The sequence below is a fragment of the Uloborus diversus genome, chromosome 4 (assembly GCF_026930045.1).
Source record: "Uloborus diversus isolate 005 chromosome 4, Udiv.v.3.1, whole genome shotgun sequence".
NCBI classification, from domain to species: Eukaryota; Metazoa; Arthropoda; class Arachnida; order Araneae; family Uloboridae; genus Uloborus; species Uloborus diversus.
In genome coordinates, this window is record NC_072734.1 from 71976828 (window position 1) to 72004052 (window position 27225).

The window sequence follows — 27225 nt, forward strand, 5'->3', positions numbered from 1 at the left end:
ACAAACGAAAAAAACGTATAATAGGTATAGGTTAATGTGTATTAGACTTTGCAGGGACCAGTTTTAAAAACATATGAAAGAGAAACGTATAAACGGTGCTTCACTGTATATAGCATTAAAAAAAAAAGTTTGTTTTTTTTTCCCTTCAGATTTAGACCTTGATCATTCATTACATTGTAATTCTATTCTCATAAGTGATAAATGTACTGATTTTTCCTAATTATGTTTCTGAATGTCAACTTTCTTTGATGAACGATGTAATGATTTTCTTTTAGATTCCAGTACAGATATTGAAGATGAAAAATTAAGCGCAACACCTTTTGGATCACCCCCTAAATCTCCTGAAATGTTTGCAAATGAGGAGGGCAACCAACCAACTAGCTAACTCTTCTGAAATTTTTACGAATGAGGAGGCAATTGACCGACAAGTTATTTTGGAAACTCCACCATTCAGTGAAGAAATATATGAATATGATTCTTCTGATATGTTTGAAAAGTATGGTGTATTACATTCATAATGTCTTTTTATCTATTTGAATGAAATAAACTACTGTAATTTTTTAATTTACGAGAATCATCAGACATTTTCAAGTTTTGAGTAAAACATGTTTAAAGATAATTTCCTAGGTGCGCTTTCATCATTGATTTTTTTTCTAAATCATTCTATGCAGCAGCACCTACCATGGTCAGTGGTACTATCTCTTGCTCCAAGACAGAGGAGAGGTTTACCTACCATTTCAGAGTTTGTACGCTCCTTATAAACTCCTGCTTTTTAAGAAAAGAAAATAATGGCCTTAAAACTCCTGAATTTTGCTATTATCTCCTTACAAACTCTTTATTTCTTTATTCTACATGACCTTAAGGATTTTCCTTTATCGCCAATCCGATACAAGTGATTACGTTGTCCCGAATTTTACCGGAATTTTGCTATTTTTTCGTACCTTACTACCGGAAATCTGATTTTTTCGTTAGATTATTTTCTTTCCCACATCCGAATTTTTTTCCCAAATTTCTGACGATTATGCCAATAATTACTAACAAGATAACACCTTCTAGACTTGTTAAAGTAAAATTCTAAATTTTTTTGCTTTGAAAAGTTTTTTTATTTGCCATTTTTAGACTTTTGATGCTTTCGTTTTGATTAATGCAATCTCTTTGCATCCAATATGAGAATGAATTTTTTTTTTATTTTTGATGCTGATTATGCTTTTTTGGAGGGCAAATAAATGAAATTTCTTTTTATTCCCAAAAAATTGCAAAGTTAAATTTTCAAGCCAAATTGTGTGTCCTTTATGAGAATCTAAAAGTTAAAACCTAAATCACTGGTTTAATTTGATTTTTGCTTCAATTACATCGATTGTTATTAATAATACGTTTATTGTAGAGCTCTAAAATGCAATTCTAAAATAATTTCCTTAGAATAAATTCTTTTATGTGCCGTTCTTAATACTTTTATTGTGTTCACTTTTAAAATCGCAATCTCTTTGCATTTATGATACTTACTATGTTTTGTGAAGAGGCGAAGAAATTAAGTTCATTTGTGTTTTTATTAAAATCATTAAATTGAAACGTTTTTTAACGAACTTCATACTTTTTTAAGAGTGTTGAATGTCAGAAAGTTAAGTACGGAATCGCTGGCTGAAGTTTATTTTTGTTTCATCTTCTTTAAGTGTTTTAATACATACATAACATCTGTAGTTGGCAGGGTTTTAATCTTTTTATTAAAAAAAAAGAACTTTTTTTATTTAAATCTTTTTTGTTTTTGAAATTTGTAGATATTAATTACTTAACTATGAATAAACATAACATATTTTATACAGTAGATGAAAGAGCAACTTAATAGCTAAACAGTGGTACCACTATTTCCTAGAATTCTAATTTTCATACTTTTTAGAAGAAAAACTCAGTTTTGTATGTTTATCAGCACAGAGTTGCACAAAAGTTTTGAAATGGTCTACAAAATTTTGATTTTGAAGATTAAAATAATTTGTACAATTTTTTTCAAAGGGATCCATAATATTTAAATTGAATTTTCTGTATTTCAATCTCATACGAGTAACCTTATGTTTCTATGCCAAATCAAATACAAGCTTTGCCAAAAATTGTTTGCTGTGTTTGAAATTAGTCCTTTTGCATCCTGTTAATATTTCAATTATTTTGATGGTTGGAAGTTATATTGGCCTTTACCACTTTCAGTCCACTTATTATAGTTCTTATTTTAGTAATATTTTATTTTTTAATTAATTTTTTTTTCTTATTAAATTGTTAGTACCTGTTTTGTTTTTGAGAAAATACTATTTTTCAATCAATATCACTTATTTTTAATTAATTTTCAAAATAAAACATATTTCAATAGCTACCCCCCCCCTCCCCACCCCCTCTCGACACCCCCTACTTGAATTTGAATCAGAGACGGCTCACGTCTAAGAAGCAGAAAATGCATATTTTACTTTAAATTTAGTATGTTTGTGCATTTAATATATTGTATGAAAGCAAACATAAATAATATTAGAGTTGAACATATTTTTTCTTAAATATGCTTTAAAAATGCATCTTTAAACTAGTCCTTAAAAAGGGAAATGAACTCCTGAAAACTCCTCACTTTTAATTTTCAAAGTAGATTATGAACCCTGCATTTGTACTGGTTATCTCCCAATGTTTAATTTTGCCACTTACATCCCGTTGCTCCTCTCTGCCTCAAATGTTGTTCCTTCTTTTTTTTTTCTCGTAGCTTTTTCAAAGGATTTAAAATAAGGAATTGATAGGTTCAGTGACTAATCAAAGTTGGATGAAAAATATGTTTGGTATGTTTGCACACTGGGAATGGGGTTTATGGAATATGTTACGGAGATGCAGATACTGACACAGAAGATAAACATTAAAAAAAAATACTGTTGGTGGTGGGTGTAACTTCTTCAGACACTTATATTATCTTTTTAAGTTTATGCATCAAGTGTTAAAATTTACTTTTCATTTCTCTTTCTTAATATCTATCCTATCTATCTATCTATCTATCTATATATCTATATATATATATATATATATATATATATATATATATATATATATATATATATATATATATAGTTTTTTCATTCTGGAATTATTTGTATTCTAAAAAAAAAACAAAAACTAATAGCAATAAAAATGCATGTGTAAAATGTGTATTCAAAAAAATAATAAATCATTTACTTTTTGAGTGTTTTACTTTTTTTACAAGAAAATTCAAAGACTTTTTTATTTTAGGGCTAAAGAAGATGATTTTAGTTCTACTTGTTCTACTGAATGTTGCTCTGATGATGATGATAAGGTATGTAGCATTTTATTTAGTAAATAAAATACCAGCCAACCCTGTTATCACACTCAGAGACTGCAGTTTTGTTCTTATTAGAACTCTTAAGTCATAACGGTGCTGTCTGGTATTTTGCATGTGGTTCTGCCATATCTCGGCTTAGGGATGGTAACTTGCGCTTAAGCACTCTGTGCTTCTCAGAGGAAATGTTCTCAGAATATCATGTTAATATATATATATTTCCAATTTTGCATGCAGTTCTCACTTGCTTTAAGAGCAAAAAAATAAGCAATGCTTGTACAACTTCTTATCTTGGAAAAGTTGAAGGTTGGTGAGCATTGTGTCTATATAATCAAAGTCAAATTGCTGCATGTGCCAAAATAACTGTTTTGGCAACATCCACAATTCTTGGCAACTTATTGTTCTATAGCCTGTAAGCTTCTTATGACAGTCAGTCAGTTGAGAATATGTTCAAGGGTGAATTCTTCTCTTAGACAGTTTCTACATGATTTGTAAGTTCTAGTATCTAGGTATTTTAATCATAACATTCAGGTGTTGAGTTCTAACCCGTGAAAAAAGTCTTGACTATAATCCTCTGTGCTTTGATGCTACATTGTTGAATATCCTTTATGGTGGGGTTTTCTTTTAGTCTATATCTAGCAAATTTGTTAGCATTTAGTAAATGTATTATGCTGAAAGATTCAGAGTCGGCTATTGCCTCTCCCTTTCATATTATTTGCTGTATCAGTGTCTCTGTGGGGCGACTGTCGGATGAGAGTGGGATTATCTTTGATCTTTTAGTACGACATGATCTCTTGGACTTGGTTTTGGGGTCTAGATCAAGGGGATCAGCAACAACAACAGATTCAGAGTTAAAGTTTTTTGCCGCTTTTGTTAACATAATCCAATTCTACATTCCCTTTTTATACCAACCTGTACAGGCATCCAATTTTATGTGCAGCTTTTCTTTGGGTAGTAAATTATCTCTTAAGTTATGATGGATACCTTGCATAAGCTTCTAGTGTCCCATTTTCTATCGCTTCCTGGGCAGCTTTGGAATTACAGAAAATTAACAAACCCAATATGTAGCTTTATCAATATACTTAAAGAAATCACATTCGTAGGGCCACAAGCATTGCCTTTAGTGGAAGTGAATTTTTTTCTCCTGTGCAACATTTTTTGAAGTTTTTTAATCCAAATTTGGTTTTTACTGTATTTGTTGTTAAAGAATAACACCTATAGTGTACTGTTTTGATTGTAATGTAGTATTTTATAGAAAATAAAAAGAACCTTTGCGCAGAAAAAATAAGTGATAAAATCAACGTTATCAAACCACAAAAATTACAATTTTTTATTTTATTATTGTCAATTTTATCAATTTTATGTTTTGTTCTGTCAACTGACTTGTATTATACATTTTTGATGATTTCTATTATTTGTTTTACTTTATTTTGCAATAAGAAATACTTAATGTATTTTGGAACACTGAAGGTAAGTGATAAAATCAATGTTATTAAACCACAAAAATTACTATTTTGTGCTTTATTAGTGTCAATTTTATCACGTAGGTAGTTTTATTCTATCAATTGACTTGCATCATCAATTTTTGATTATTTTTATTAGTGTTTAATATGTTATTATTTAATTTGCTATAAGGAATATTTCGTCTATTTAGGAACAACTTTCATTTCTAAACAGAAGTCCAGATTGCAAGATACCTTTGCCAGAATTAGAGCCATTGGAAAACCACTCAATTATGTTTTCGGTAATTGTTTTCTTGTTCATAATAGATCTACAGTAAGTTATTTTTACATTTCTGAAAATAAACTATAATGCTATTTGATTTTCCTAGTAAAAAGAAAATATTTTTAGTAAAAAATTTTTATTTTTTTTTTTAATTTTTAGGTAAGAAATTAGTTTATGAATAAAATTAAATCTTGACAAGTTTCCCTTTTCTAAAGCTACATTTTTTGCCATACAGCCTCACATTATTGAAGGTAAAGCACCCCGTCCTTTTCCAATTTCATACCAGGACAAATGGGATGAGAATCATGTTCGCATGCCTTGTTCACCTCAAAATAAATATCCAGTCACAGATTTGGTAAGATTTTTTTCCTTTTTTTTAAATTTTTTTCTGGCAAATGTTAATGGAAGTAATGTATACATCAACATTTTGTGTAACATTTTAATGCATTTCCTCAAGCTTTAACTTTAGTTTATCTTCATAGTAACTGGAACACTTCAGTTATTGTGTTTTTTTATATAGTTTTTCCCTATGTAGTGTCGGTTTTGGTAGTTTCCTTGATGCATGAAATATTGAATACTCAAAAGATAGGCTGCTCTTGTTTAATTGTTGCTCAGTGAATTCTATAGGGTCTGGTGGGGTAAAGTGGTCATAAAATCGCAGGTTTTCAATTTAGGTGGATAATAAATGCAATAAATTCTTTAAACACTTCAAATTTTTTTGTTGTTATTTTACATTGCATTATAAAAGAATAGAGTACAAAGAATTTTAGGGGAAAAAATTGATTAAAGTAGTTTTATAACACTTTCATTTATGACCACTTCCCCCATCCATGGGGTGGGGGAAGTGGTCATAGCATGGAGTACAGTGGTCATAGTTATGCAAAACCATTATAAATAACCCTAGTATTTGTATATTTCGGTCATTTTTATTGTTAGAAGTATATGCACAAGTATATGTGTGTGTACACGAGGAAATGCATGTTGTGTAAACATGAGTAAACACGTTTATATATGAGTGGACACATGCATACATCAGATACATGCATATGCCTATTCAAGTATACACGTGGATACACGAGTATATAAGTATGTATGTGTGATTACCTACAGGAGTATATAGGTGTCTACACGTGTATACGCTTGTCCTGTTTATATACGAGTATATAAGCGCAAAAACCAACATAATATGCGTGTATGCTCTTGTATCTCGAGTATATTTGTGCATACCTGAGTATGTACGTGTATAGTAGATGCATGTAGGCATGTATAAGTGTACATACAATATATATACGAGTATACACAAGTTAATTCGTCGGTACATTCAGTGCGTTTTTGTACATGTCTACTCACGTGCATATACAGAAGCATTAGTATATACGTATTTATGTGTAAGCACGATTATATACCTGTATAGACGTATATACTTACATTTACATGTATACACCAGTGCATGTATCGAGTATATACATACATACAATGTATGTTGCTTATATACATGTAGTTTTTCCAGTTGTAAAATTTCCTGTTGAAAATGTAGTTTCTAACTGCCCTACTCTGAAATAAAATTTTCACATTCATTCGAACATTTCCAAGCTATTGCCTTCTATTCGACCTATCACCACTTTACCCCCATTGACCATTTTCTCCCACCAGACCCTAATAACTAACCGAACATAGTGCAAGTTTCTGTCTTTTGATTGTATGATTCTCTGCCAGTTCTTATTTGATCTTTAATGCATTGCCCTCATTGGAGTGCAAGTATTTAACCTAACACCTAGGATGACAGGTAGGGCTAAAGCAGGGTTGGGTTCTTCTAGAAGAAAACAGTTTCTTCCATGGAGGTAACTGGAAGAAATGGGAAACATTAGAACAAATAGAAGGAACAGGACAAAACCAACAGAAAACAACGCAGTTGTTTAAAAACTTAAATATATTAAACTAGCATAATTAAATTCTTAAAATAATTAAATCAAACATAAAAAGATAGCACCATCAGGGCTCTAGATTAGTGGTGCCAAGGGGAGAGACCATATCATTGAAAATCGCTACCAAAAGTGGCAAACAAGTGGTTTCTTTTTTTTTTTGCCAAAAAAATAATATCGAGCTACGGACAACATGCTTCCAATCCTGTTTGAGCCCTTCTCTTGAGTCTCTAGTAAGCATTATCTTGATTTTTTACTAAATTTGTTGTTCATTTCTGACCAAATATTTTTTTCAATATAAGTAACAAAATCAGTGATTCCTGATTTTTTTATATCTACTCTCATTTAAAAATGGTTGTTTTTACAATTATGATTTTTCTTTTTGGTAAAAGGTTCTTTACAACTTTTTACAATTCCAAGCTCTCTTGAAAAATATTGTGTCAGGCAGGTGACAAAAATTTTCTGGCTAATTAATAAATCAAAACCTGCATGAGTTCTCACATTTGCTTTCATTTAGTTATAGTTGTCTATATTTGTATTTATGCTAAAATCTTCATATTGAAAAAATATATCCAGTGAAACTCTGTTAGTTATTTTTGTAGAGTATTATAATCATTAAATTTGTTGTTAATGTTACTGAAGCGACTAGGTTATTTACTTCTTTAGCGCTGTGTGCATTTTTTTTTTTTTTAAATGGGGGGGGGGGGGGGGCTATTAGAAGTGCAAAAGGGTCTTCATTTTTTTTTTCACTTGATAGCCAGTCGCTATCGTTCAGAATTGCTAGTCTAGAGCTATAAGCATCATTAACATTAGAAATGGTATTTAGGAAAAATAAACCAACTACTTTTAAGTAAGCTTTTAACTTTCACAGGAATTTACAGGAAATAATTTTCAATTTCTGGTTAGAAAAATACCAAATAATTGTTCTGAAAAACATAATCTATTTTTTCTATTCTATATATAATATTATACTCAAGATTTTGTCCATAATTTATTTATTTATTTTTTCCAGCATATGTATTGGACCACTAATTTTAAAGTATTATTGTGCTAATATTTTTAAATATTTTCCCATGTATGTTAGTTTAAACTTTCAGGAAGCATGTGTGACACAGTAATTTTTAGCCAAAGTATATATTTTTTAATTATGTTAATTGTGAAGTCTTTCAAATATGCTATAAATAGCCCTGAAAGTATAGATTTCACTTAGTTGCATTAGAGACTTAAAGTGTAATCAATTTTTCTGTAACTTCTAATTTTTGTGAAATCTATAAATGTTGTCATACAATGTGTGCTGTTTAATTTGAAGTTGATATTAGTATTGAGCTATTTGGTTACTGATTTATCACCTGTAATTAATGTTTATAGGTCTAACTATATGCACATATTTTCTTCAGAAATACATTTGCGTTATCGTAAAAAATTGCAACTTATATGATAATTTTCAAAATAAGTTTCTTCCATTTCTTCTATTTGAAACAAACTTATTTCTCTCTGCTGGTTTTTCCCATTTGTGAAGAAACTTGCCAACCTTGAGATAAAGATGCCAATAAGGGTAGTTTAAAATGAAAATTAAAAAAACTATCATAAGTGGCAATTCAGCCGAGTTTGACCTTTCCTTCCTCTCCTTTTACACAGCCAGGTTTCGAATTTTACACACCCGGGTAGATGTCCAAACACCTCTTTGTTCTTTTTTTTTATGGCTGAATTGAATCCCAATGCCATCTCCTCCCTCTCTATGACAGCTGACTTGGCAAACAAAAGTGATTGCTATTTGAAACATAAATAAATTTAACGTTTTCTTGTGTACCAGATAATGTTGTGATGTGTATTATTATACTTATTTTTATTTATTTATTTATTTTTAAGTTGTTACAAACAATGTGTAGAGTTAGATGTTACAGTTGATGTGATGTAAAACCTTTCCCATTCATATTTTTTAGTCATGGAATGGACACATTTTTTAGTTGTCATTTTTCAGTCTACAAGCACTATAAATTAGTTTTGTGTTATTGCACATTCTCTATGCTGAACTATTTTGTAAAAAGTCATTAAAAAGTTTTTCAGCTCAGGTTTTCTTCTTAGGTCTGTATGAGCTCTACATTTACATTTGTGGTAAATCGTTAATATAAAACTGAAAATTTAAACTTTTACATTTTTTCCTATTGCTATTAATAAATTAAACTCTATAAGTGTTTTACATCGTAACTGCTAGGACTTTTTTTTTTGTTTGTAACGAAAGTATTATTTTGAAATGGTTTTTCTTTAGAATGGTCACCAAGAAATAAGAAGCAGATGGGGAGTAATTTGCAAAAGTTTAAGTGAAGACATTGAATCATCTCAACACCTTCAGGTAATTTGACTTGTTTTGACATGAATCAAAATAAATTATGAAAAATTGTTTTTACCGGTATCACTAGGTATCTTGCTATTTTTATTTTCTTTTATGTATAAGTGAAGAGGCATTTAAAAATAAAGGTGATCTTTTTACACAACTCAAAATTTCTAAACAAATAAAGGACCTAAAATTTACAAAATTTTAAAATTTGCAAATTTTTTGGTCCTAAGCAGTATAGTTTGAATTTGCATAATGATTTTTGTAATCCAAACTGTAGGGCAGCCCTCTAATGTATTCTACACGGTCTATTGTTGGGAATCACCATCTTTCTCCCAGACTTTTCTTTGACGACCCCCTACATAGAAATTAACTTACCACCTCTCCCATACTTACTGGCAATGCATGGTTTCCTAAAGCTTGCTTCAAACATGGTAATTAGTTGATCAACTTTTCAAACAGGTAGATATAAACTAATTCACTGCCATGTGAAGACAGTCTTGGGGGGGGGGGGTTACTTTCACTGGAGACAACGTCTGGAACCAACTTCTCTTCCTAAAGGTAAATCAGTATGTTGTTAGAACAACAGGATGCAGGAGCCTTTCTTGTGCTTGCTCTTCTGCTAAATGTGAAACAAAAAAGTAGGGAAAATAAGGGTCATTCTTCAAAGAGTGTATCTTTTCTGTCACTCGCCTTTTACAGTAAAAACATTAAGGAACAATTCATTTAACAATGATTTTAATTTCATCAAAAATATATCTATTTAAACCTGCAACCATTTTTTTAATAATTTTTATTTTAATATATTTTTGGTTTACAGCATGTGAATTCTCACCTCCGTGGCATGTCACACACCTATATATATATATATATATATAAAATTAAGCAAACAGAATTGCAAATATTAAACGAATTATAAATAATTAATGATGAGAAAAAGGAAAATTGCAAACAGCTATTAATTAGAAAAAGATAAATTATGAATCCAGAGCTCGTCAACCGTGGAGGATTCATTAAATATGGTCAAAAGACCAAAAAATTTTAACTAATAACTAAAAGAGAATGTTTAAGCTCCAGTACATGCAATATAGAGTAACAATGGGCAAAAGCACCACTTGTTAAACTAAAAACAATAAACTAGAGCTCAAACCTAAAACTAAAAGCAGGGGGTTTTGTCTCGACTAATTAGGAAAACAAGTTCCGATAATTAGCCTTCCACGGGACAGTACCTGCCTATAACAAAATTGTCTTACCTTGAAATCCACGCAAACTCAGCCCAATCCATTGTTCAACATGATAAAAATACATTCCAGTTGTCAACGTAACATAAAAAACATAAAAACATATCCAGAAATCAATCCATAAACATACCGAGTTGCCTGGGTGGATGAATTTTTTACATGTGGGAAACAGGCGACTCGGTATGTTTATGGATTGATTTCTGGATATGTTTTTATGTTTTTATGTTATGTTGACAACTGGAATGTATTTTTATCATGTTGAACAATGGATTGGGCTGAGTTTACGTGGATTTCAAGGTAAGACAATTTTGTTATAGGCAGGTACTGTCCCGTGGAAGGCTAATTATCGGAACTTGTTTTCCTAATTAGTCGAGACGAAACCCCCTGCTTTTAGTTTTAGGTTTGAGCTCTAGTTTATTGTTTTTAGTTTAACAAGTGGTGCTTTTTCCCATTGTTACTCTATACTGCATGTACTGGAGCTTAAACATTCTCTTTTAGTTCTTAGTTAAAAATTTTGGTCTTTTGACCATATTTAATGAATCCTCCACGGCTGATGAGCTCTGGATGCATACTTTATCTTTTTCTACTTAATAGCTGTTTGCAATTTTCCTTTTTCTCATCATTAATTATTTATAATTTGTTTAATATTTGCAATTCTGTTTGCTTAATTTTATATTTCCTTGGCTTTTTAGTTTTGCTGCGTTGCGCATCTATGGGCTCTTGGTGTGGTCTTTTCAATATTTTTCACTTTTATTATTATTATTATATATATATATATATATATACTTGTTATTTCTTTCACAAGTGTCCCAAATACTAATTGTTTAAGTATATTTAACTTTTAAACATTGTGTTTTAGTTCATTTTAGTAGGCTAAGGAATTACGTTACACAATAAATTCTCACGTCCATTGCCCAGACACAAAATGTCATTTCTCATTTACAGATTGCAGTAATGACATTACTTATCATTTCCCATCATAAAAAGGAGCCCCCCTTGTTTATTTTCAGCCATAAAGAAGTAGTAAGATTTTTGTTGAAAAACAAGAAAAAAGATTTTGTTTTAAAAACCAAGTGTGGTTAGTGGGAATTCTCACCTCTGTGAACTTGAATTTCAGGGACGTAAATTAATGTAAAAAAAGAAGTGCATATGTTTTCATATGCTTAACATGTGCTGATTGTAGCAACGAAAAAAAAAAATCCCTTAAAAAATGTATGTATTAGGCTTATATTAATGGAAAATTCCACACTTCCGTGACAGACCTTATCAATGTCATTATTTCTGAGGTAAAAATAAATGATTGAGGGGAAATACATCAATAATAAGCATTCTACCAAAATTATAAATTGCCAGTATATCCTCAAATTTACTGAATACTGTTTTTTGACATACATTTGAAACTACTGATTAAGCTGTGCTTCAACTAAGAGAGCTTAATATTATGCTCCCAATAATCATTAAAATAGCTGATTGTTTGCACAATTAACAAAATTACTACTTTGATATTGAATTGGTCTCGGTTTTTAAATATTAAAAGTTTTTTCTTCTTTTTATATCCGTGAACAATGCATTTTTTAATTTTTTTTTTTTTAATTTATGAGTAAAATAATTGGAACTTAGCTGGGCCATTGTTTATGGTTACTTCTAGTAGGTAACACTTTGGTGTAAGAATGGAAAAAAAAAAAAAAAAAGGTTTCGAAATTGAAAAATATTTGCGTTCGAAAGTTACATTTTCTGGAGAATGACCCAAAAGAAGAAAATTGTGGGTTCCTGTGTGTGTAACATAGAAAAGAAATATATGAGTTATTCTCCAGAAAACGTAACTTTTGAATTCAAATACTTTTCTATTTCGAAACCTTTTGTTTTCTTTTTTTCTACTCTTACATGAAAGTGTTATCTACCAGAAGTAACCTTAACCAATGGCCCAGCTAAGTTCCAATTATTTTACTCATGAATTTAAAAAAAAAGAAAAAATGCCTTGTTCACGGAAATTTAAAAGAAAAAGAATTTTTAAAAAAATGTTTATAAAAGCTCAGGCCAATTTAATATCAAAGTAGTAGTTTTGTTAATTACGCAAACTATGAGCTATTTTAATGATTAGTGGGAATTTAATATTAAGCTCTCTTTATTAAAGTGCGGCTTAATTAGTAGTTATCATTTTAGTTCAAATGTGTGCTAAAAATAGTATTTGGTAAATCTGAGAATATACTGGCAATTCATAATTGTGGTAGAATGCCTAAGATTGATGTATTTCCCCTCCATCATTTTTCACCTCGCAAATGATGACATTGATATGGTCTGTCCCGGAGGTGAGGAATTTTCCATTAATATAGTCCTAATGGATACATTTTTCAGGGAAATATGTTTTTTTCTTTGTTGCTACAATCTGCACATGTTAAGCATATGAAAACATGTTCACTTCTTTTTTTACATTATTTTACATCCCTGAAATTTGAGTTCACGTAGGTGAGAAGTCAGCATAACCACACTAAGTTTTTACAGCAAAATCTATCTCCTTGTTTTTCGACAAAAATCTTACAAGTTCAATTATGGCTGAAAATAAACAAGGGGGTTCCCTTGTATCATGAAAAATAAAATTTGATGTCATTGCTGCCACATGTTAATGAGGAATGTTATTTTGTGTTTAGGTAACGGAGGTAAGAATTTTTTGTGTGACATGACTACATATCCTAAAAAAACGAACTAAAACACAATATTAAAAAATTAAACATACTTAATTAGTATTTGAGACACTTCTAAAAGGAATAATAAATAAATAAATGTATACTTTTAATTAAACAAGTTATTAAGCAGCATAAACAGTCACACAAGGTGTGTGACATGCCACGAAAGTGAGAATTCACATATTGTGAACCAAAAATATACTAAAATTAAAATTATTATTGAAAAATAGTTGGCAGGTTCAAATAGATATATTTTTGATGAAATTAAAAAGCATTGTTAAATGAATTGTTCCTTGAAGTTTTTTCTGTAAAAGGCGTGTGACAGAAAAGGTACACATTTTGGGGAATGACCCATATAATCAAAACTAAAGCTGATTTTCACAGTTACATCTATCTTTCAAGTTCTTCAATTGTACCCTTTTCACTGATTCATGATTTATTTTCATGAACTTGTATAACATTAATGATGTTATGATTTGTACTACAGTAAAATTTAAATGTCTAATTATGCTTTCTATTATTTAGGCAGCAATCATGCGATACAATCGTCAGTACATTGGAAAATGGAACTTTGATGGTTTACATTATTACATTCGTGAGGTATTAACAAGTTTATTTTAAAGTATTTGGCAAGATGAAAGTTCACGGCCTATTTGTATAAGCATGCATTTTTTTTAATTTTAAAAATATGCTTATTCATTTTAGTTCAGTAAGATTGTTCCAACCTTTTCGTGTGAATTCCCTTAAGTGTGAGTTGGAGAGGTCTACAAAATATCTATTTACTATCTCTACCACCTCTTCATTTCACTCATTGGAAAACGACATACATAAGATGATTTTATTAAGATGATAATTTATTTTATGAGAAATGCATTTATTTCTCAATATAATTTCCTTTCTACACTTTGTCCAGCATTTTATATGTCACTGAATTCATTTCCTTAAGTGTGTTTCGTGAAGATTTTTCTCTCAATTAGCATAACTTTACCAAAAATTCTTCTAATATACATGTTCTCATTGAATTCATTGTAAAGTTAAAGAAAAAATGTTTAGTTAAAAAATTTTTGTTCTGTTATCAGGATTTTCTTTTAACTTGAATTTTTAAAAATATCTGTATTTGTACTCTCTGTCATGGGAGCTTGTATAGGTAAATTTGGTTATCAAAAGCTGCTTTTTAATAGTGCACATTTTAAATAAAAATGCACTTTTATGTATTTTTTTTTAAATTATTGGGCTGTAAAAACTCTAAATTCACTTTTACAAGTATTTTTTTGTTTGATTGTTTACTTAAGTTATCAGTTGTGATTTTATTATTGTTGGTTGGCTATACATATGGTAACTGGTAAGATAAATATTCTTTATCCCCATATGTATATATATATGGGTCGCCGAGCTACTGATAATAACTATAGAAATGGTTATATTTACTTATAACACCACTCAATGATGACACAATTCTCGATGAATAGATACTAAATGTTTAATGACAACTTAACTACACATAACTAATATTTACAAAAATGATTACAATGTAGGAGTGCAGCTCTCTTGCTGCTGGTCTTAATATCACATCCTACATCTTTCGTCTCATCTAAGTGATTAACTAATCAAAAAAGTTTTACCGCCCTTGGAGTTGTTTGTTTTGTCGCCGGTGTCTACGTCATCATCTCTTGGCAAGTTTTGCATACACAAATGAGCTAAATGGTGAGAATGACTAAGCAAGTGTACCAGGATGTCCCATGGTCGGCACCACATAAATATATATATCTCATTTAAAGTCTCACTCGTAAGTGGCACACTAGCAAGTGTATGAAACAAAAACAACAAGAAACATATAAGAATAATAACAGTATAAATTGAAAAACTATGCAAAGTTGAACAATATGAACTTTAGAATTTTAGAATGGGCATTAACTGCTACGTTATCAAAGAGCTGGAGCAGTTGGCATAATATATTAATTTGCAGGTTTCTATAGAGGTTGGTAATGTACATGTCATAGTGCATTTGCATTCTTATCATATTATTAAGTATTAACTTGCCATATTGAACGTGATAAATTTGTTAAGTATTAACTTTTTATAAGAATTAACGAGTTTTTTTAAATGCTGACATGTACAAGTCCAACCCCCCCCCCCCCCCCAACTCTGACCTGCAAAAAAGAAAGCAGTGAACTTACCCATTCTGATAATAGAACGAGAACTCCAAGAAATCAGTCATCCATTTAAACCAAATCCAGTTTCATTCCATTTCCGACAGTTGACTGAAGGCTCAGCATCCAAGAAACGCCTCCCTTGCATAAGATTTTAAGCGTATACCATCATTCATGCCTACAGCGGACCTGTTGCCATTCGCAGTTATTTGGGCAGAGACTAGTTTTCGATTTTTTATAAAAGATTTTTTGAATAAATTAAAGTAAAAGAAGGTAAAATTGGCAGGATAAAAATTGTAGTATTATAAATTTGCAGCAAATTTAAAACATCGTTTGCTGAAATGAACGTTGTTATTACAAATCCTAAAAAATCTGCTTAATTGTCCAATTATTATATTTATAAAAACTTTTTTATGTAGATTGCTATACCAATGTGGCATACTATTAGTGAAAAAATTGAAGTAATCTCTTTTATCGTAGACATCGGTGATAAGCCCAGATTTATCAATTTTGAAAGAAATGTCCAAAAAATTAGTGGAATGTATGTCTCATTGACTTTGTTTAATTGTAAGCTTTGTGAGTAAATTAGAATGAACTTATCTTCTAAGTTACTATTGAGGATCAGAATGTCGTCGATATACCTAAAAATATTGTATCTTTTGTTATATTGAACCGTGTATTTGAATTCGTAGAAAAATAGATATAGATTTGCGGCCGTGCTAGAGTAATTTGTGCCCATTCCAATTTTATGAACCTGTTTAAAAATAGAATCATTGAAAGTAACGAAATTGTTGAAAAAACAGAAATGGCAGATACTGTCGAAAAAATTCTTATCAATTCCAAGCTTCTCAGCAATGTGAAAAGTATCAAAAAGTTTTAATAGAATTTTGTATAAATCATCAATAGAAATGTTACAAAACAAATTTTCGAAGTCAAAAGTATGAACAGATTTGGGTGTACATTGTAATTTTCCAATAATTTCAAAGCTGTTGTCAATACTCCAGAAGTAGCTAGTATGCATATATTTGTTTTTCAAAAAAAAAAAAAAAAAAACCATAAATTTGTTTTAAAATCAGTTGAAAATTAATGTTTATATTTCTACCGATACTTCCCGTTGTTAAGCAAATGAAACAGAATTTAATTGGCGTTTCATGGAATTTGGGTGTCATGAAAATAAAAGGCAGAGATCGACAATTTGAAATGGGGAAAGTTGTAGGAAAACTTGCAGTTGCAGAGTTTTTTATATGCAATGAGCTGCTTTAGAATACTATCAGTGCTGAGGTTAGATTTGATATAGTAGAACGAGGAGTTGAGTTCTTGCAAAACTCTGTTGATGTAGAATTGTTTACAGATGATAGCATAGTTGTTGGCTGCTTTGTCAATTGGAACAAAAATAAAACTTTTTTTCTAATTGTTTATATATTCGTTGTCATCTTTTTTCAAATTTTGGTAATTGTATTCTTTGCTGTTGATTTGTTTCGTGAAAAATGCTTTGAACTCTGCAATTAACTGATCTTTCCATTCCTGGAAAGCCTCAAAAGGTATGGAGTGTGAATATGCAGCTTTCTTAATAAATTGTAGAACGTTTTCCCTAAAAACAAAAATTGCTTTACGAAGTTTGCAGGTATTTTTCAATCTGAATTTAGTACCAAAGTTCATTAAATATCTGATATTTAGATTTGCAATGATATTCAAATTACCAGTTTGAAATTAGTATGACCAATATTCACGAGATATGATACGTTGCGTTTTGTGACTTACACCTCTTTTCACTCGCTGTCTATAACACCTTTTGGGGGAAAATATAGTGGTTAACAAGTGTTTAAAATTACATGTGTGCATTGAGTGTAATTTTTCAAATTATTCGAGGTTTTGTAGCGTGTGTTTGTGTATCACGGCATAACATTTGCATTTATTTTTGAATAGCAATGAAAAATACGAATACCTTGTTTTTCTTACTTTGAAGACCTGTCATTCTTCTGGAAGAGCAATAAGTTCCAATCTCATCTTCTGTATGGTCTCTTAAAACTTTAAACTGGAATATCTCCTTGAGTTTTGGTCGCACAAATGTCAAGTTTTTTGTGTCAGTAATAGTTGTTAATGGAGAGATTATTTCTCTAAATATTAGTTAGGGGACCTAGAGCCTGTATAAAAGGTTATTTTATTTTTTGACTCATTTTTATTTTGCTTCAAACTTTCAATATCTTAACTCTGCATCTAATTTTGAACATTTTTGCAATTAGAAGTATACATCTAGGACTAATAGTTACGAAAATAAATGTCTTGCAGGTTGAAACGGAACATCCTGTATATATAATATATTTTTTTTATTACTTAGTATTTTTTTTACCAAAATTAATGTTATTGCAATTTATATTTATAATTACAGCAGTTTGTATTAAAATTGTTTTTTTTTTTCAGCATTTGAATGAAGAAGAACGCCAATATTTGTTTCAGACATTATTGCCAGCAATGAAAAAACTTGCATTAGCTTTACCTGCAATTTGTACACAGGTAAAATATGTACCACCAATACATAAATTGTTAAAAACATTTTAAATAGATGGTATTTTTATGTTTTTATGCAATAAATTTTTTGTAATCTTGTGAATTTTGGTGTTTACTTGATTAATTTTCATTCAAAACTGTCTTAGAGCTGCATGCCCATTTAAAATTATTCTATGTTCCCCTTGGAAGGCGGGGCCTACAGTTTGGAAATCACTGCTACTACGGAAACGCTACTGTCATTCTATTGAGCGCTGGCTGTATTGTTGAAAAACATTTTTCCTTGTTCAGCAAATGTCATGTCATACCCCTGTATCTGAGTTTTTTTCTTCCTTTATTAAACTAGCTTCTTGTTTTCTGAATTAGTGGTCAATTATCAGTTTTTTTTTTTTTTTTTGTTTGTTTGTGTTAAACATTAAAAAACATTTTTCCTTTTTTTAACAGCCAATACCATTGTTGAAAGAATCCAACAATCATTGTATTACAATGTCTCAGAAGCAAATTGGATGTCTCTTGTCAAATGCATTTTTTTGTACATTTCCTCGTAGAAATTTGGGAAGCAAAAGACAAAGATGGAATCAACCCCATGAATTTTCCCGTTATCCTGATATCAACTTCAATAGGTAAAAATTCAAAAATGATTTATTATTGTAACACTCCGACTTCAAATTGCTACTTCACTGCAATTTGGAACATTTATTCAAGTCAGACTACTCTCCACACACAAAGTAATAAAACCGAAATTCATTTAAAATCTTTAAATTTCACAAAATTAAAATTCAGTTGCAAAATTTTGAAAATTAATATGCTGGTGGGCAATTTTACTAAAGACTGTTGGGCCTCTCCATTTTCGGCTCATTTTACACATTATATCTGAAGATCGGGCAACTCTGGAGACTATTGCAATATTTCTTCTTATTTAAAAAAAATGTTGTTGAATATCTTTTCTTATTGGTGTTAGTATGTGTATGTTCGTCTTTTATCATTCTGTAAATTAAGAATGTCTCTCTTCAAATCTTTATGTTCATGTGCTCGTTATTGTATGATTATTACATGATCTCTCTTGCCACACAATTTAACTCTTAGGTGTAGGTTAGACTTAAGTACCAGGCAGATTCATCTATTTTAGGGGCCTTGCAAAGATGATTTGCATTGGGAAAATTAATGTCTTGTTTTATACACTCAAACCTGTTTTTGTGCTGTATATAAAATTTTCAATCAGCTTAGGACTCAATAGAGGAAATTATTTTTAAAACGAGTGAGGTAGTTATCTTCAAGTGATGACAGGTGCACCCCAATAGGAGGTGAGGTTACTGTAACCTCCCAAAAATATCCGTATTTGGGAGATTTTGTCTGACTAGTGTTCAAATTTATCATCACTTGATTTATTTTGATTTTGTTTAAAGAAGCAATTCCTTGTTATTTCCTAAGTTTTTGGGTGATTTTCTACATGAGACTTTTTTTATGCGTTCCCTATCCACTGCATAAAAAAATATTTTTTAACCATGTTGAAAAGACTTGTTTATAGGTACTCGTGAAGTTTCGAACAATTTTTTTCATGTGATTTTTTTTGTGCAGCCTATCCACTGCACAAAAGCAATTTTAGGTGTATTGATTAATGATGTTTTTTGGCAATTTATTGCTTTTATGACTCATCTGATTCTAATTTAATAGAACAACAGTTTTTCAACAAGATGCTGTTCTAATTCTTAGCAGGGCTGGGTTTTGAACTGTCCAAAACTGGTTAAGACAGGACAGGTGGTTTTTACAGTTCAAAACTGTCTTAAAGTGTTTCAAACTTTCCTAAAGCTGAAGGCAGGTCATCTAATCGATTTGTATTTGCCGCAATATTCGTAATGCATAAATATAAATATTTAATAAGTTTTAATATGAGTATTTAATAACATTTTTCTCAAATTCTTAGTTAAAAATTATTTTACTTAAAAAAATTGCCAATAACTCTATTACACAAAAACTTCCTTACGTAACAGTTGACAGAGTTATGAAAGGAAATTCACAACACAACTAATGCAACTAATTTCAGTTGCATTTATAACTCAAAGGAATTTTATTAGGTACAAAATTTTATTGTGTATTTAGGTGCAAAAAAAGCTTGTTTTTTTAATGGTTTTTGTGTATACATTTTACATGATGTTTTAACAAAAATTCTTTTTTAAATTATAGATTAAAGGACAGTAATTTGATGATTAAATATATGCACTCATATTTAAAAAATTGTGCAAAATCTTTTTTAATTCATATTTTTAATATAATACATTATGTAACTGCAAAAAATTTACATACAAATTGAAATTTGTATTGAACAATCTAAAGTCTACGTAACTAGATTAGAATCAGCTGTATAAATAAAAATACTTTATATATATATATATATATATATATATATATATATATATATATATATATATATATATATATATATATATATATATATATATTTATTTATACTTGAATGTTCACATTGAATAAATATTCAATATTAAACATAACTTTGACACATTTTGTTCAGTTTTTGGTTTTTTCTTACAAAATACGGTTTCTCTAAAAAGGTAGTTTTGGGCACTTTCAGACAGTTTTAGACACAAGAGTTTTGGACAGGACGGTAAGAACCAAGGTTTTTATCGTAGTGTCCAAAATCTTGCCAACCCTGATTCTAAGATATACTGTTACCAGAATGACTGCAGCACGTTTTGTCTACAAATGAGACACATCTGTCTCCAGACATGGTCTTCCAGCATAAATAAGGCAGTTGTTTAAAACATTATTTCTTCTATTTATGTCCAACCGAAGCATTCCTGTTTTGGCTATCTAGAAGCTTGTCACATACTTCAAGCGAGTATATATGGTCACTCAATATTTTTGCATATTTTCGCCTCAGAGCAACAGTAAGACATCTTATCCCAGTAATAACATTAAGATATCTTACTGTTGCTTGGAGGTGACAATATGCACTTCATCTTCTAGCTGTTATGAAAAGTTTAGGGAAAATATAATACCCTACCCTTATAAAAGCACAGCTTAAGGAGATATGTTTTAATTGCTTTTAAAATAGCTTTCATAATGGCAAAAAAATTCTCATGTCATTTCAAAGCAATTCTAAATTCTTAAAATTTTAAGACTGGAAACAAAGTGTTGAGTAATCTATCTTTTGTCAATAAACTGCTGTGCAAAATGTAAAATTTAGTATTTAACGTGCATTTGTTGAAAATGAAGGTACCTATGCATTGAATTTTAATTCCTAATTTTTTTTTTGCCAATTCAGCCAAACTAGAATCATTTACTGCATCTCTCGTTCTGCTCTACCTTCTTCTATATTGTAGCTGTACAATTTGCAATAATTTTTGTAAACTCCTTGATGTGCTTCACCATCAATTTCAATGGCTTACGTTCATATTGCCTTGAGATGAACAAGATCATTTAATTTATTTGTTGGCCACTTAAGTCAGGTTTACTTAAGTAATAGCTTGGTTATAACTTCATAGCCATTTATGGGTCATTCTTCAAAAAATGCAATTTTTCTGTCACACGCCTTTTCCAGTAAAAACTTTAAGGAAGAATTCATTTAACGATATTTTTTTTAATTTCATCAAAAATATTACTATTTAAACCTGCAACCATTTTTTAAATAATTTTTATTTTAATATATTTTTTGTTCACAGCATGTGAATTCTCACCTCCGTGGCATGACACACACCTGGTGTGACTGTTTATGTTGCTTAATAACTTGTTTAATTAAAATGATATATATATATACTTGTTATTTCTTTCATAAGTGTCCCAAATACTAATTGTTTAAGTAGATTTAACTTTTTTACATTGTGTTTTAATTCGTTTTAGTAGGGTAAGGAATTACGTCACACAATAAATTCTCAGGTCCGTTGCCCATACACAAAGTGTCATTTCTCAGTAACAGATCACAGTAATGACATCACTTATCATTTCCCATGATAAAAAGGAGCCCCCTTGTTTATTTTCAGCCATAAAGAAGTTGTAAGATTCTTGCCAGTACATTCTCAAATTTACTATTTTGGAAGTATATTAATACTATGCTATGTTTTAAACCAAATTTGAATTAAAATGATAGCTAAAATTAAAGCTGTACTTTAATTTAGAGGGCTTAATATTTAATTCCCACTAATAATTAAAAGAGCTCATTGTTTGAACAATTAACAAAATTACCTTTTTGATATTAAATTTGCCTCTATTTTCAAACACTAAAAGTTTTTTTTTTTTAATGAGTAAAATACTTGAAATTTAACTGGGCCATTGTTTATGGTTACTTCTAGTAGGTAGCACTTTCATGTAAGAACGAAAACGAAAGGTTTGGAAATTGAAAAATATTTTTGTTCAAAAGTTACACATTCTAAAGACTGACCCTTATATATAATTCAATCAACAGAAATGGATTTATAATGTCAAACTCATAAACATTGAGAAGAAAAGTTGTTTTAAGCTTAATTAGACAATAACACAATAACTAAATAAAATTAATCTTTTCAGGCTATTTTATGGAACAAAAAGAGGGATTCCGCCTGTTTTAGCTGAAAAGCTGAAGTGTTTGTTTAATTACTTCAAACGAATCACAACTAAAGGTTTGTAAGATGATCAGTTTGTTCATTTTTAGTTTTATTTTTTGTTTCTCCAGCATTTAAGAATAAAAAACTGATATATGATGTTTAGATTTTTCTTTTATTGTATAATTTAATAATTTAGTATAGTTTCTAAAAATTCTAGGAATTACAGAATTTAAAGGAAACATTTTAAATTTGTCTCTGCATCTTCCAAATTCATCTGAGAAGGAGAAAGGGGGAAAGTTAATATTATTTAACATGATTGTCAAACCTTCACAGTTTGTAGTTTTCAAAATATGTACCTTACTCATTCATAAAGATTCTAATTTTGAATAGAAATAATAATTTTGCTAATTATTAAGAGAAATTTGCATGTTTCAATTGAGTCAAGTCGAGAAAGACTGATTGAAAATTTGCAGCTACAATTTTTAGCTGCAAATTCTCATTTGGGAGGGAAAAAGTTATGAGAGCGCACACTCTGAAAAAGTAACACTACACTAAAATTGAAACAAACATTTTTTTATTGAGAGGGGGGGGGGGTTGCACCAAAGTCTACTACTGGTGATGGAAAAAAAATTACTATTAAATTTTGCTTCATCAGATTACTTATGCAAGAGTTAGTAATATGAAAAATCTTCTAGTAACCCCTATGTGCACCTTTAATTACTTGGAAAATATCCAGCTTTCTCACAATTTCTACCTAAAAGTTGGTAAGCATTTGCTGAATCATGGCAGCTATTTCTATGGAACTGGTGCTTGTAGTACATGCTACAGATTGCCCCCATTTTGGAAGAATCAGTTTCCTGCAGACAATATCAGGTGTCTGTCCAGGATTTTTCACAGGGTTCGGTTTTTGGAAAAATGAAATAATTTTGTGAAAAATCAGTTTTGTGGAAAATCAAATGATTTTGCAGATTTTTTTTTTTTTTTTGGTAAAAACAAAATTTTTGAATTTTGAGAAGGCGCACTGTGTCATTGACGCTTAAAGTTGAGTGTTTCCCCACTTTTCTGTTGAGAATATCATTCTTGAGTGTTTTTCGAGTATGGAGAGGGGGGAGGGCAGCATCACTCTCTGGGAGATGGGCACCCCTCAAGTATCAATATTTATTTACCATTCCACATTATGTTAAATTATTCTAGAAATGTCATATGTATAGTATTTAAAATAATTGTAACAAAGAAATTCAGGTAGGGGTTCAGCATTTAATTTTTTTGATCCAAAACTTTGTTAAAGAACACAGAATTTCATTTAAAATTTATAAACTCCATGATTTTTACAAAAATGTAAACAGATTTTATTTGTTTACCTCTTCACAAAGCGTACTAAACATCGAAAATTCAAAAAATCAGATTTTCATAGCGAATGCAAAGAGATTGCAATCCTCAAAGTATGAAAATGGCTTGTAAAATAAATATTTTTGATAAAATTATTTTAGAATTGCATTTTAGAGTCCTATGATAAACATATCATTAATATCTGGACACAATTGAAGCAGTAAATAAATTAATTAATAAAAATAAACCATCGATTCAGCATTTTAATTTTTGACTCGTAAAAAAATGGAATTTCGTTTTAAAAGCTTGAAATAAGCGTTGTTGCAAAAGTAAAGAGTCTTTTCATTTATTTGCATCCTAATAAAGCGAAATTAGCTTGAAAAAAGAATAATTATAATTCTCATATCAGATGTAAAAAGATTGCATTTTTCAAAATGTAGGCATCTAAAGAAGAAAACGGTAAATAAAAGAGTTTATTTAAAGTTAATTATCCAATTTAGCATTGAAAAAAATCAAACCCATGTAACTTTCTTCCAAAATAACAGTTAAACATCGCAGACGCTAAGTGACAATAAGTTTGAAGTTTGTCCTTTGCAGTTCTAAGTTCATTTCGCTGCACATTATTGTTTATTAAATCATTACCAGGAGAAAAGTGCTTAGCCTTTTCATACAAGGTTGACGCTTTTTCAGAGAAGTTTACAACAACACCGCTGCATAAAACAAACAAGCAAAATTATAAACCTAACTGACTTTCAGCTGTTAATTTCTTTCAAAGAAACCAACAACAAGCATTATAGTTACCTGGCCGTAGTAATTAGTTATGTTAGTTATTTATCACTTGCAGGAGCATCACAAGATTGCTTATTTTTTTTTCTTTCTTTTGCATAATTAGCAGATTTTGAACAAATTGACCCCTCTAATTTAACTTTTAAAAAGGTTCCAAACATTATCATATTTATGCATGGAAATATACTGCATTATTTTGATTTGAGATTTGCTCTTTCAATTAACAATTTGTGAAAGATCCGTTTTTGTTTATCAGAATTTTGTGAAGGGTCTATTTTGGTTGATCGGATTTTTGTGAAAGGTCCGTTAACAGACCCAAATTTCCTCTGGCCAGACCCCTGAATATGTATAAAATAACTCAGAGCTTTCAATTGGTGCCGTTTTCCCCTGAAAGAACCCTATTTAAGGGCCCCTTATTTTGTTGAAATTTTACCAATTCTTCAAGCTTCTTCCTGGGTTGCCTCATGTTTTATGCTTAGAAATTGACTGCTCTGGGGTTGAAACCTATTTACATAAACTTGCGTTTCTACCAAATATGAAAAGTTGAATTGTTACAGAATAGCTACTGTGACTCTACAAGTATTTACCGATGTCTAGGGAAATTGTGAACAGATTAGATATTATCCATGTAACTAATTATGCTCATGTAAAAGTGCAAAATATATTTACTGTATCAGAAAACATTGTGGAAGAAAAACATTTCTACTATAACTTTTTTTGTGGTCACTCCGTGTAATCTCTTCTTAGAATAAAATTTTTTCTATGGACAATTAGTGTACATTTCCTGAAGACATTTTCTGTGACAGATATATTTTTTTAATCAAATCAACAATGAATTGTTTTAAATAAAAATTATTCATGGACAATTCCAAGCTTATGCTACCTTTTTTTTTTTTTTTTGACTAGACCAAAAAACTTTTCTTTGTTGTGTGGTAGGTTATACATTGTTATTTTATGGTATGTAGCTTTGTACTATTAAGTAGCAATGCCCTTTTATTTCACCATAGTAACTTCAAATTATAAATATATCTCAACTAGAGCAGTTATTTCATTGCTTTTCTATTATGAATCAAATATTACTTGATTGCGTGCAAATTGCTTTTGTGTCATATTTATTACATGGCACTAAACAAATTTTGTGAAAGAATTATTTCTATTCCCCTTTTGCATTAAATTGTTTTCATGAAACAACATTTTCCATTTTGTGATTGTTAATCTGTTACAATGGAGTTGCCTTTATGTGAATTATTTTTACTATATTAGGTAGTATTCAGAGTAATGCAAACACATTGGCATCTCTCAAGTGCTTAAGACATTTAAAATGTATAAATTTACTCAATAAATCTTTTTGTTGCTATTTGCTATAAACGACTCTGACTCATGAATAAATAGTAACATTGATCTTTACAAATTCAGTTTTGGAAAATGTATTGTAAGAGTTTGTATGATTGTTGGCAAAAATTCTACATTCTTCCAAAACTGAATGAATAAATAAATCGTAGAATTAAGATACACTAAATGTAAGAATCAGTGAGAAAATTATTAATGTGGATATAAGAAAGATACTTGTGCCTATTTCTAATGAACAGGAATAAGATCAAGTGCAAATAAGGGCAAGGGAAAATAAAATTAACTTCATGGTTGAAACATTGAAAGAAAAATTTTACAAGAATTCAAGAAAAACATAAACAGAAATGCTTGATGATAAATTTACAAATGCTCATTAAAAAAATGTTGAAGGTGTAGAGTTTTCTTATGTAAACTGGAGGCATAAAATGAGCACATTCAGTAAAGAATATCATAAATTCTCTTGGTTACTTTATGTTCTATCATGCGGTTAAAGAAAATACAATTCTATGAAATATATTAGTATGTGCATAATAATTTTTCCGATATATCTATTCTCATTATCAATTAGAACCCAGTGGTACAGTTTCATTCCATCGGCAATATATTGAAGAAATGCCCAATTGGGAAGATTCTGTACGTGGTATTAGACCTGCTGTTGTTCGATCCAGTGGCTTTATTGAAACGGAAGGACAAGGCATGCTTCAAGTAATTAATTTTCATCTTCAAATTAAAGAATAGATGAATGATAATGAGGATTGTATTTATTGATTTTTTAATTGTTATTTAAGGGGGTCCGGGACACAAAAATCCTCAAATTTTGCAATTTTTTTTTTATAATTTAAAAAATTGCTCCGTTTTTTTCTGCTTAAGAGGACGTTTGAATCTTGTTTCTACCTTAAATAGAACGAAAGTTATAGTTATTTTTGTTGCATGCATCTAACGAATGTGTACATAACTTTAAAATTTTAAACGCGGTTTTCTCCATGATGAAATTTTTCCCGATTTCTTGCATTCAAACTCTTATAAGTCAGGAACCGATAGAGATAAAGTAATGAAACTTGGAGCATATCTTTTTCAAGCAATTTACTTTAATTTTTATTCGGCGAATTTGAAAAAAACGTTTACTTCAAAAATTATGATTTTTTTAAAAAAAAGTATCTTCGAATTTTTCGAAATTTTTCTTCAAATATTTTTTATTTTTTATTGAATCAATATTTTTAAAATCGCCGAATAAAAATTAAAGCTTAGATATTTGTGCATACTTTTTTGAAAAAAAATTGAAAATTGACCAACAATATTTTGAGTTATAGCAATTTAAAGCAACCCCATTTTTTGAAAAAAACTAAT

General features: G+C 29.9%; 1 protein-coding gene across 2 annotated transcripts in view; it reads left to right on the top strand.

Moving 5' to 3' along the window:
- LOC129221399 (poly(ADP-ribose) glycohydrolase-like) overlaps nt 1-27225 on the top strand; it is a 67941-nt gene that overhangs the window by 25042 nt on the left and 15674 nt on the right. The window contains exons 4-13 of one of the 2 annotated variants that reach the window (XM_054855871.1): nt 276-496; nt 3247-3310; nt 4968-5057; nt 5274-5393; nt 9230-9313; nt 13746-13820; nt 17792-17884; nt 18320-18498; nt 22397-22488; nt 26447-26583. In XM_054855871.1, the coding sequence (XP_054711846.1) occupies nt 357-496; nt 3247-3310; nt 4968-5057; nt 5274-5393; nt 9230-9313; nt 13746-13820; nt 17792-17884; nt 18320-18498; nt 22397-22488; nt 26447-26583 (1074 nt within the window). In that variant the 5' untranslated portion in view covers nt 276-356. The remainder of the gene's footprint in view (nt 1-275; nt 497-3246; nt 3311-4967; nt 5058-5273; nt 5394-9229; nt 9314-13745; nt 13821-17791; nt 17885-18319; nt 18499-22396; nt 22489-26446; nt 26584-27225) is intronic. The other variant, XM_054855872.1, reaches the window with a different exon arrangement.